The following is a 12,243-nucleotide window of genomic DNA, read 5'->3' as shown; positions in this document are numbered from 1 at the left end:
AGAGGTCTCTCTAGTGGAGCCTACAGGGACTGGATGGAGGCATGAAGATTGTCAGTCCCAGTGTCAGGAAGTTGTGGGGGGCGAAGGAGCGCGGAAGGGAAAAGATTGGTGGGTGCATTGAAAGAGGGTGGAAACTGTTGGGTGAAGGATGTGGAGGCAACAGGTTACTGTAGGCTGAGGCCAGGACAATTTTGGACATGGAGAACATGTTGTAAGGATCACTCCCATCTGTGCAGTTCAGAAAATCTGGTGGTGGAGGGGAGGATCCAGAATGCCCAGGTTATGAAGCAGCCGTTGAAATCAAGCATACCGCGTTCAGCTGCTTCTTGTGCCATAGGATGGTCTACGTTGCTCTTAGCCACAGTTTGGCAGTGGTTGTTCATCCTGGAGGACAGCTGGTCATACCAATACAAAAAGCTGTGCAATGATTGCAGCACAGCTGGTGTTTGACATGGCTGGTTACACAAGTGGCCCTGTTTATGATGGAATAAGATAAGCCTTTGTCAGGGCTTTGATTACCTATCATCATGTCCTGAGATGAGGGTTGTCATAATTAAGATCCTTCCCACCCCTCCTAAAGTGGTGTTCCATCTCCCACCTAACCTTCAAACATCCTATGCCACTCCCAATCCCAATCCCTTGCCACAGGCATCATGTTCTTGTGGAAGATCCAGGTGCAAGACCTGCCCAAAGCACCCACCCAGCACTTCCTATTCCGATTATCCTACCCCGTCTGAGGCTGAGCCACCTATGAAACCAGCCATGTCCTACACCAGCTGAGCTGCAATAATTTTATAGCTTTTTATATTGGTATGACTACCAATGAGATGTCCACCAGGACGAATGGCCACCACCAAACTGTGACTAACAGTAAAGTAGACAAACCTGTGGCACATCATGCAACTGAACACAATAGGCTTGATTTCAAAGGCTGGATCTTCCCTTTCACAACCTTTTCTGGAATGTGCAGGTGGGAGTTATCCTTACAATACATTCTCCACTTCTGAAATTATCGCCGTCTCAACCTATAGTTCCCACATACTGCACTTAACAGTTTCCACCTCTTCTGTTCTGTCACCTCCTCCTATTCACATCCCTCAACCTCACTGAGGGCCATCCTCTGGCAATGCACTCACCAGTCTTTCCCCTTCCCTGATCCTCTCCTTTTCTATTCCCCCATCCCCCTCCCTGTCCCACAGCCTCCTGACGCTGTGATTAGTAGTGTTGAAGCCTCCATCTAGTTCCTGCACACTCCACCAGACATCACTCTTCTTTTTCACCCAACTGACCCTGCTCTCTCTTCCCCTTCCCTCCAGATTGCTGATTTCATTCAACATAACAGCTGCAGTCTGATCTGAGCTGCAGAGATGGTGGTCTTGTGTGCAAGGTATACTTGCTCGTGTGAATGAATGTGTAAGTGTTTTCTTTTCTGAAGAAGGCTTTGGCTGAAAGCTAAATCATAATAGTTTTTTCATTGTGTCTGCCTGAAACTCAATGTTCCATCTTTATGGTGGGTGGCAGTCTATACTTTTCCTTATGTTTTTGATATTTCAAGCAGGAGTTTCCACTGTGTGTGTTACAGGCTAGAAATTTCTGCAATATTATTAACATTACAAGGAAATATCATCTTTGCGAAAACTTCACAGCTTTTGTCAAACATAACTTAAGACTTCCAGGTCCCAGGGGGAAAAAAAAGAAGAAGAAAACAACTGTTCCATCTGTGGGATACGATTTTAAAAGGTGCCAGAATGAACATATTATTACCGTATGTCTGGATGACACAACACATTTGCAAAAAGAGCAAACTACACTAGACTTTTTATGAAAAATAACACATTAGAATTAAAACAATTGGTGGTTTACTTAGACAAATGTGGATTCATAAATATTACACGTGAACAAGTGTTACTGTTCTGTGAGACTTTTATAAAAAACAAGAACTCCAAAGTGATGGAAAGAATGAACTGTACAACATTGGCCTCAGGATGATCATAACAGTCACAAATATAAAATACATAATAATGTATTTTTACTACATATAAAACAAAAAAACTGTACAATCATCACATTCCCAGAAGAAAAATATGTACCATAGTAATTGTCTCGTTATATGTATAAATAAGTTAAAATCATCTAATAAAGTCAACTGAGATATAACGTAGAGAGGGGAGCTCTATGATTATCCCCCCCCCCCTCCACCACTCCCGCCCTCTTCCTTCCAAGGAGTTTAATAGGAAGGAATACAATAGTCCTCGGCACAATATCAATAGTAAACCTTACTGACAATTTCTTTAAAGTTGTCAATAAATCTTCTAATGTTACTTTAAGTTTGGTCTTTCAATATAATGTGTGGCTGTCTCTGAGAGTGTCTGTATATTTCAAATTCCTTTAATACATTCATGCACCTACACTTTCCAATTTCAAATTCCTTTAATACATTCACGAACCTACACTTCCCAAATTAAGAAGGATGGTACTGACATCCTTTATACTACTAACAACATAATCCTTGTTGCAGAAGTGCAAATTGAAAGAAGACAAGTTATTTTCACTCAAATTAACATGTTCCCTATATCTTATGTTACATCTCTGTTCTATGTGGCCAGCATAACAACATTCACACTCTGTTCTCACTGGCCAACATAAAATGATTCACAACAACTGCATTTGTGTGTAAATTTTTCCCATGTGCCATTTGGGAGTGGAACAGTTGAGAAATAGTCTGAAAGTAGTTCTACGAACCCAAAATTGCAGAGTAGCCATGTAGATGTAGATCTGATCCCATTCAGAGTCTAAAAAAACTGTGTATATAAATTAATGATATGAATATAATAGAGGGAAAATGTATATAAAAAACAAAGATGCTGTGACTTACCAAACAGGAAAGTGCTGGTAGATAGACACAATAAAAAACACACAAACACACACTCAAATTTCAGACTTTCGCAACCCTATGTTGCTTCATCAGGAAAGAGGGAAGGAGAGGGAAAGACGAAAGAATGTGGGTTTTAAGAGAGAGGGTAAGGAGTCATTCCAATCCTGGAAGCGGAAAGACTTACCTTAGGGGGAAAAAAGGACAGGTATACACTGGCACACGCACACATATCTATCTGCACACATACAGACACAGGCAGACATTTGTAAATGCAAAGAGGTTGGGCAGAGATGTCAGTCGAGGCAGAAATTTGTGTGTTTTTTATTGTGTCTATCTACCAGCACTTTCCCGTCTGGTAAGTCACAGCATCTTTGTTTTTTATATATATGTATATAAATTTGTAGAGTTATTAGAGGAGATAAACAGGAACTATTTCATCATTTGACACAGGTATCACAGATGCACCATTTACCTGCTATGGGTCCTGAAGGGTTTGATGCTCGACTTCCCTTAGGCCAATGTTCACAATTGTTTTAATTGCTACATGTTGACATTAAAATCTGATTTGCAACAAAATTACATATCACTGCTAGGAAGGGTAAGTTATCATCACTGCTAGTAGTGTCCACACTCATGGATAAACAATTGCATTATTATTGTTATGTAATGTTTACATGAAAGTTTCTCTTGATGTTCGCATTACCCTGATGACTGATTATGCTCTAACCAAGTTGGCTGATATGCATCTCATTTATGGAGAGGGATGATGCAACAGCCGAGCAGCAAGGTATCTGTATTATGAATCATTTCCAAGGAGAAGGTTACACTGTCATTTCACATTTCAGTGAGTTGATGATCATCTTCATGAAACAATATCCCTAAGAAGAAACTGAATGGAAACAGACAGAGCTCACATTCCGCAAACTGTTCAGTTTCAGGAAACTGTGGTGCAGCAAACTGAGGATAACCTCAGCACACAGTCCATAGCTATGGAACTGAATTTCTCCAATGTCAATGTTTGTAAAGTCTTTCAAGAGATGTGTATGTACCTATCCATTCACATATCAGTAGGTATGAGACCTATCAGCTGATGACTTTCCCCAGTTCTTGGAATTCTGCAAGTGGTACCTATACCAAGCTGTAAACATTCCTGACTTCCAAATAGGTGTTTTTGCTTACTAAAGAGGCTGCCTTCACAAGGGTAGGAATATTTAACAGCCACAATAGCCATGCCTAGGAGTTGGAAAATCCTATGGCAACTCGTGTGTTCCAACATCAATGGAGATTTACCATAAACATGTGGGCTGGTATTGTTCAAAACTTCTAATTGGGCTGTATCATCTGCCTAACATGCTCAGTGGAGGAAATTACCATATATTTCTCCATGAAGCACTACAAGAAATAATACAGAATGTTCCACTAGCAGTCAGGCAACCACTACGGTTCCAGCACGACAGGGCTCCATCACACTTAGCTCTTGATGTCAGAGAATATTTAAATAATGTTTTCCCTAATTACCGTACTTGGAGGGGTGTGGCAATACTGTAACCACCACATTCTCCTTACCTCTCTCCTATGGATTTCTTTTCATGAGGGGAGATGAAGCATTTGATGTACGAGACACTGATAAGACACTTCTAAAGGTCAGCCATTATTTGTGAAACACCTGGTTGTTTTGAATGTATTAAACAACCTTAGCACACAGATGCCAGTTACACATTAATACAAATAAACATATTCAGTATCATCTCTAATGCTATAAAATTTTGTACACATTGGTACAACTCATAGGGATAGTACTCAGACACATTATGTATATTATGCAAAAGACATGAATTCATCTTACTGTGATTATGTAAAGTACTACAAATCTTAGTCATGCAGAAGGCATATGCTATTTTGTCTGACACATCATCCATGTAGGGGATTATGGCGTACTTCTTTCTGATTTTACGGGCAAAATTTCTTCCAAAGTGATTTCTCTCTTACTCCTTAAGGATAACAAATGAGGTGTCTTACTATACATTTTACAAAGAAATTATTATTCCATCCTGGACTTTCCATTGTTTTATTTCAGATAATAATATAAGGAAGAACTCGAGATATTAAATAATTTAGCATGCGACAATTGATGTGACCCTGTCAGGTGCTTCGCCAGAGTGTACATTGGGGCACCAACATACCCTCTGGCAAAACGCACCTGGCTGGCATACTGAGCCCTTATGTCAGTAAGTTTACACACCACATACGGATCTCGGGAGATTTCATAGGTCAGCTGAAGAATCTGAAGCTGCAGAAGTCTGACTTCATGGCAAGGTTTGATGTTGTCTCACTGTTCACCTGAGTTCTCTTAGAAGACTCCATACAATTAATCATCGAGGTGTTTTGCTCAGAGCTGACACAGCTTTTCAGACATGTCCTAATACCAACTTACTTTGTTTTCAATGGACAGTTCTAAGAGCAGACTAATGGTGTAGCAATGGGCAACCCTCTCTCGCCAGTTGTAGCAAATATGTTTATGGAGCACTTTGAAGAGAGAGCACTGGAAACTGCAAACTAAAGTGTGTCTGTTTTTTCCGTTATGTCAATGATATGTTTGTCATTTGGCCACACGGTCCCGAAAAAGTACGGGAGTTCTTAGAAACATCAAATTTACAGTGGAAACAGAAAAAAGGTGGCAAACTTCTGTCCCTTGATGTTCTAGTTGGGCGCAGGCCTGATGGCTCACTGGCCCACAGTGTTTATCGCATGCAAACTTATACAGATTTATATCCTACACGTCTCTGGCTGCCCACCATCCCTCGCATAAGAATAGCTTGCTGAACGTGTTTATACACAGGACGTACACTATTTCAAATGAACAAAGTCTGAAGGCAGAGCCGCAACACCTGGAGTCTGTCTTCTGTGAAAATGGGTACACCAGCCAACAGATTCGGACAGCCCTACAAAGCAAGAACTCCAAGAGTGCCATGGGAGACAAAAACCCTGAAGTAGAAGAAAATAAGAAGACCACTTTCATACTGTTTATTGGCAATGTTTCATCCAAAATTGGCAGACTACTTAGAAAATACAAATAATGCTAGTGTTCAGCCCTCCAGCCAAAATATGAGCCTTGTTAGGAGTGATCTGCTTCCATCTATGATTGTGAGATGAAACCACAATTTTCAATATACTTAACATTTTGCTTGGTTAGGTAATGGTACCAACAGGTTTCTCACACACACACACAAACACACACACACACACACACACCAGACATCATTCCAGTGTCTTCAAAACTCCATATGTCTCTCTATTACACAATCTGGCTTGGAAATCTTAAGAATACTTCTGGAGTACTCTGATTATTCACAGCATGGGAAAAATATTGGTTCTTCCAGAGTGCATAGTGGGAAAGCCACAGTTTACTGTGCTTCAAAAAATCAGTCATCAGAGATAGAGATAGATAGATAGAGAGGTAGAGGTAGAAGTGTAGAGAGAGGTAGAGGTGGAGAGAGAGAGAGAGGTTTTCTGATTTAAAAATTACCTTTGGTAAGTCAGCCAGTAATGCTTGACGTGGTACTTCTTGTAAGATGTGCATTAGTGACAATAAATGGTTACATTTGGAAGTTACAGTGACTGCATTGTGATGGCTTTCAAAAAGTTTCACCTGTGCTACTACAAACACATGCTGCCTAAACAACAACCTGTAAATAAAGAAACACATTTATCACAATTAAGGAAATAATGTACATAGGTCATGTGACAAATGTTAAGATCATTTTTAAATAACAGCTTTGATGGAATTACTGTATGTCTTTAGTGTAATTTAAGCCCAACTGCTAAATTTTTTCAAGGGAGGGAGGGAGGGACAGGATCATTTACGACTACTGAGGGAGGCTGATTGGGTGTCTCCAGGTGGGAGGCCCTGGTGTCGAACCCTGGTGCTACATTTCATTCTGTCCGCAGCCTGTACCACTATTGAGGGAGAGCATTTGTGATGAATTTATATCGTTTTCAATTTATTAAAAGAGTACTTATTTGCAGCTGTTAAGTGAACATTTATGTAAAATATGTTCCTATAAACAACAGCTCATAATTTTTTCATTCTTAAGTGTAATGTTGTCGGTGACCTAAGTAGTGTCGGTGGGAAAGGGAATGGATTGCGTATGTAGCACCTTGCAACTGTCTATCATTGACAGCATATTGTAAAGCAGTTCAACACTGTGTAGTCAATTGATGGTGTGTTAAAGAATGATCAGAAGAATACTGTACTTCTCTCACCACTAATTATGTTACTGATAGACTGCTCAAATCTCTTCCATTAAGGAATTGCAGGCAATTGTAGAGGTGCTTCACTGAGTGGAGCCACTTACAAGACATCCACAGTTTGTGTATATTTGGCAAGGTGGATGTGAATATGTCTGATGGAAAGGGACCGATCATATTCAAGCCTAAAACTGTAATCTGCTGTAATGCATTGTTTGAAGTATGTTGCATTATCTGAACCCATGAACACGTAAGGGACCTACTTCTATTGCAGACAGAGTCAGTTTAAGCACCTGGGCCTCTTCAGATGTTGAGAGCGCTGAGGCCAGTATAATGCATTTGATACACCTCAAGCTGTGGAAAGTATTCCAGCTACTGATAGCAGACACAATGAAATTGACACGGTCGAATACATATTAACAGCATGTTACACTTGGAGCAGACTCTACAGCGTTTTTACAACCCCCCTACCCCTCTTTGAGCTCTGGGGTTGTAATATGTCAGAAAGACCAAGAGGTATTGTTTTGGAAAGGGGGTGGCTCACGCTGAAGCTTGCAGAGAAACACCAACAAGTGAGTCATTAACTTTATTGCATTGGAGGTACGCAGTCAGCTTTTTGCTGATCTCAGTGAAGATGCCATGCAGCATGCATACATGGGTACATGGGTCAATGCCAATACCAATGCCAGAATCTGCACTGTTGGCATTCAGTCATTCATCCTTCAAGGTGCACAATTCTTACTCACTCCACAGCTAAGTGGCGGCCTTGCGTGTTCGCAACACTGATAGCCCGCAACATAGGTGACTGCTCCCTCAAGTCCAGCTCATGGACCTAGTGTAGAGTGCTGAAGGGAAACAGCTGTCTGCCATTGTTGTAGTGAGCCTTAGTAGCTCCAGTCATCCACCCAGGGCAGCTTAGTCAGTGGCCACAGGCAGTTCTGCACCTGGGAGGCCGCGAGTTCATGTCACAGTCCTGTCTCTGCTGATGGCAGCTTGCAGTTCATCAGACAATGTCGCCCAGAGAGCGGAGGCCAGCAGCTCTCTCGCTCCTCACGCTGGTGCAACTCCAAGGTCATCGTGGTTGGCCTGTAACTTAAACAATTGTCATTCTCTCTGGTTCTAGACACAGACAGAATGGCTACATGGCTGCCTGATTTGAGCCTCTGGGCTCATTTATGTGCCTTTCCCCTATCCTCTGACAGGTGGAGGCTCTTAAATATTTACAATGTCAGCTTTCCTCATCCCAATTCAGCCCCCATACACAGGTAATCACGTGCTATTGTAACTGCAATGTATGTAGTCTTCACAGCACATCAGTGGGCTGTGCTGTCCTGATTACTTGACACCTGTATATAGTGCCCATCAGGCTGTGCCTTCTTGCCTGCGAGTGGTGTCGTAAACCTGCCTCACAGATTCATTTGCTAAATATCAATATTGCCTATGCCTGCCATTCGATGTGCCAATCAGCCCCTTAGTTACTAACTTCCAGCCATAGACGTGCAAAATTTACAAGAATTTCCCAAATCCATGCCTGTACTTATTAGTGGCACAGCATACCTCCTCCTTTCTGAGAAAATTCATCACGAATCTGTAACATCGTGCTACCACTCAACTAACTTAACTCTAATAATTTACACTCCTGGAAATGGAAAAAAGAACACATTGACACCGGTGTGTCAGACCCACCATACTTGCTCCGGACACTGCGAGAGGGCTGTACAAGCAATGATCACACGCACGGCACAGCGGACACACCAGGAACCGCGGTGTTGGCCGTCGAATGGCGCTAGCTGCGCAGCATTTGTGCACCGCCGCCGTCAGTGTCAGCCAGTTTGCCGTGGCATACGGAGCTCCATCGCAGTCTTTAACACTGGTAGCATGCCGCGACAGCGTGGACGTGAACCGTATGTGCAGTTGACGGACTTTGAGCGAGGGCGTATAGTGGGCATGCAGGAGGCCGGGTGGACGTACCGCCGAATTGCTCAACACGTGGGGCGTGAGGTCTCCACAGTACATCGATGTTGTCGCCAGTGGTCGGCGGAAGGTGCATGTGCCCGTCGACCTGGGACCGGACCGCAGCGACGCACGGATGCACGCCAAGACCGTAGGATCCTACGCAGTGCCGTAGGGGACCGCACCGCCACTTCCCACCAAATTAGGGACACTGTTGCTCCTGGGGTATCGGCGAGGACCATTCGCAACTGTCTCCATGAAGCTGGGCTACGGTCCCGCACACCGTTAGGCCGTCTTCCGCTCACGCCCCAACATCGTGCAGCCCGCCTCCAGTGGTGTCGCGACAGGCGTGAATGGAGGGACGAATGGAGACGTGTCGTCTTCAGCGATGAGAGTCGCTTCTGCCTTGGTGCCAATGATGGTCGTGTGCGTGTTTGGCACCGTGCAGGTGAGCGCCACAATCAGGACTGCATACGACCGAGGCACACAGGGCCAACACCCGGCATCATGGTGTGGGGAGCGATCTCCTACACTGGCCGTACACCACTGGTGATCGTCGAGGGGACACTGAATAGTGCACGGTACATCCAAACCGTCATCGAACCCATCGTTCTACCATTCCTAGACCGGCAAGGGAACTTGCTGTTCTAACAGGACAATGCACGTCCGCATGTATCCCGTGCCACCCAACGTGCTCTAGAAGGTGTAAGTCAACTACCCTGGCCAGCAAGATCTCCGGATCTGTCCCCCATTGAGCATGTTTGAGACTGGATGAAGCGTCGTCTCACGCGGTCTGCACGTCCAGCACGAACGCTGGTCCAACTGAGGCGCCAGGTGGAAATGGCATGGCAAGCCGTTCCACAGGACTACATCCAGCATCTCTACGATCGTCTCCATGGGAGAATAGCAGCCTGCATTGCTGCGAAAGGTGGATATACACTGTACTAGTGCCGACATTGTGCATGCTCTGTTGCCTGTGTCTATGTGCCTGTGGTTCTGTCAGTGTGATCATGTGATGTATCTGACCCCAGGAATGAGTCAATAAAGTTTCCCCTTCCTGGGACAATGAATTCACGGTGTTCTTATTTCAATTTCCAGGAGTGTACATACTGAGGGCAATCTCCTGAATTTATTGTACAGGACTTACACTCACACTTTACTACTACCACATACTATTATCTATATACACCAATTAAAAACTTAAAACTAATTGCTTCCCTGAAGCTTGAGGTTTTCAACCCTAATGGAATGCCTTCTTCTTAGCAATTAAACCATACAGTTTTCGGAGTGACTACAGAGTTTAACCAATGTGTACCTGTGCTCTGGAAGTATGTTTGGGCTGGTAGAAGCCTCTTCCCACAAGTCAATCCATTTATTTTCCTCAGAAACTAATTCACTTCACATGTCTGCATATCAGTCCATACTTGCCACCCAGACAAATCACAAACATACCTCGTACACACAATCCATAAAGAAAAAGTAATAATGACATGAAAAAGTAACAACTCCGGGGAGGGGGGGGGGGCAAATATCCCTATGGCAACAAAAATATATATTCCCTGACACACACTAAAAAAAGAGAGAAAAAGGAAAAAGAAAAGAAAATTACAATTAAACAACTTACTTACGCAACCTTGCAACATTAACCTAAACGGCACCCACTGCACCTTACGTTGCTCACCAATTCAAGGTTCCTTCATATTATCCTTAATAACTTTCATCTCCAAGTTGGTCACCAGTTACTCTGGTATCACCTCTACCATTCCTTTAAATGGTTTTATGTGAACGACTCGTATAACAGATATTTTGTGGCGACCTGTATCTTTGTAGTTGACTGGTGAAGTCATTTCCATGATCTGGTATGGTTCCTGGTATTCCGTTAAAAATTTCTTTTTTTTACCCTTTGATATATAGAGACTAGGGACCATTACCCGTTGCTCCACACGATATTGTGGCAATTTTCCCACGTGTCTGTTCAGTTGTTCCTGGCATTCTAGGACCTTCATGTTTGCCTTTTGTACATTTCCTAATTGTTCTGAGAAACTTCCTCACTGTCTCACCATCCAGTCCTAATTTAGGAACCAAAACATCAAAGGGAGATGGCATTTTCCTGCTGTACACCACCTCGAATAGCAACAAGCCTGTTGCTGTACGAATCTTCAAATTACGAGCACACTGTACATAAGGTAAATAGGTGTCCCAATCGTCGTGCCTGGAACCTATGTAATAGCTGAACATCTTTGCAATTCTCTTGTGCACTTGTTCCATTTTCCCACTGGTCTGTGGATGAAACAGATTTGTCCATAACTTCCGTATACACAACAAGTGGCATAGTAGTTTCATTAAATCTGAGACAAAATTTGTACACTGGGCCGTAATTATGATCTCAGGTCCCCCAAACTTTAATATCCAGTTGTTTACTAATGCCTGCACTATAACACTAGCCTAATGATGCAGCATCAGTACTATAGCCAAAAATTGAGAAAAATGATGGATGATCATGAGAATGTACCTATTCCCTGCAGGTGTTTTATTAAATGGCCAAGTTCATCTAACCCTAACATGAAAAATGGATTTTCTGGTGCATAATGTCGGCCACGCACACGTGGAACACAGTTCTTAACATACTGCTCCATGTCACACTTCCTGTTCCTCCACCAAAACTGCTATGCTGCGTATCTGTCTGCTGCATGTCGCCCACTACGACCTGACAACATATGGTTGTGAACTTGCTGCAAAACTGCCTTCCGAAAACCCTCTGGAACCACCAAATGTGGTCTACACCTCGTTATTCTGCACAACAAACCCTCACGCGTAACAATATATGGCTACGATTTAAATGCCTGGCAATCCTTATTCCTTGCCTGTGCCTGCTGCCACTCTTCAATGCTCTTCCCTAGCATACTTAACATCGATACCCCGCAGCTTAATGAATCTGCATTTGTTTGTGATCTCTCTGGCTTACAGATTTCCTACTTGAATTTACTAAGCTTAAGTGCCCACCAAGGTAATCTACTAGAGGGATCTTTCAAACCAAACAACCATTTCAAAGAGGCATGGTCTGTCATGGCCCTAACTTCTTACCGTACGGATAACACTGAAAATAAGTAATACCATATATGACTGCCAACATCTTTTTCTCCATAGTTGTGCTCCGCCTTGTTTAA

General features: G+C 43.0%; 1 protein-coding gene across 1 annotated transcript in view; it reads right to left on the bottom strand.

Annotated features, from left to right (window-relative positions):
- The window catches only part of LOC126183340 (MMS19 nucleotide excision repair protein homolog), a 232,206-nt gene that overhangs the window by 5,394 nt on the left and 214,569 nt on the right, over positions 1-12,243 (bottom strand). The window contains exon 16 of the mRNA XM_049925215.1: positions 6,402-6,561. Within this exon, the coding sequence (XP_049781172.1) occupies positions 6,402-6,561 (160 nt within the window). The remainder of the gene's footprint in view (positions 1-6,401; positions 6,562-12,243) is intronic.

The sequence above is a fragment of the Schistocerca cancellata genome, chromosome 1, assembly GCF_023864275.1.
Source record: "Schistocerca cancellata isolate TAMUIC-IGC-003103 chromosome 1, iqSchCanc2.1, whole genome shotgun sequence".
Classification (NCBI taxonomy): domain Eukaryota; kingdom Metazoa; phylum Arthropoda; class Insecta; order Orthoptera; family Acrididae; genus Schistocerca; species Schistocerca cancellata.
This window is presented reverse-complemented; position numbering and strand designations above follow the sequence as displayed.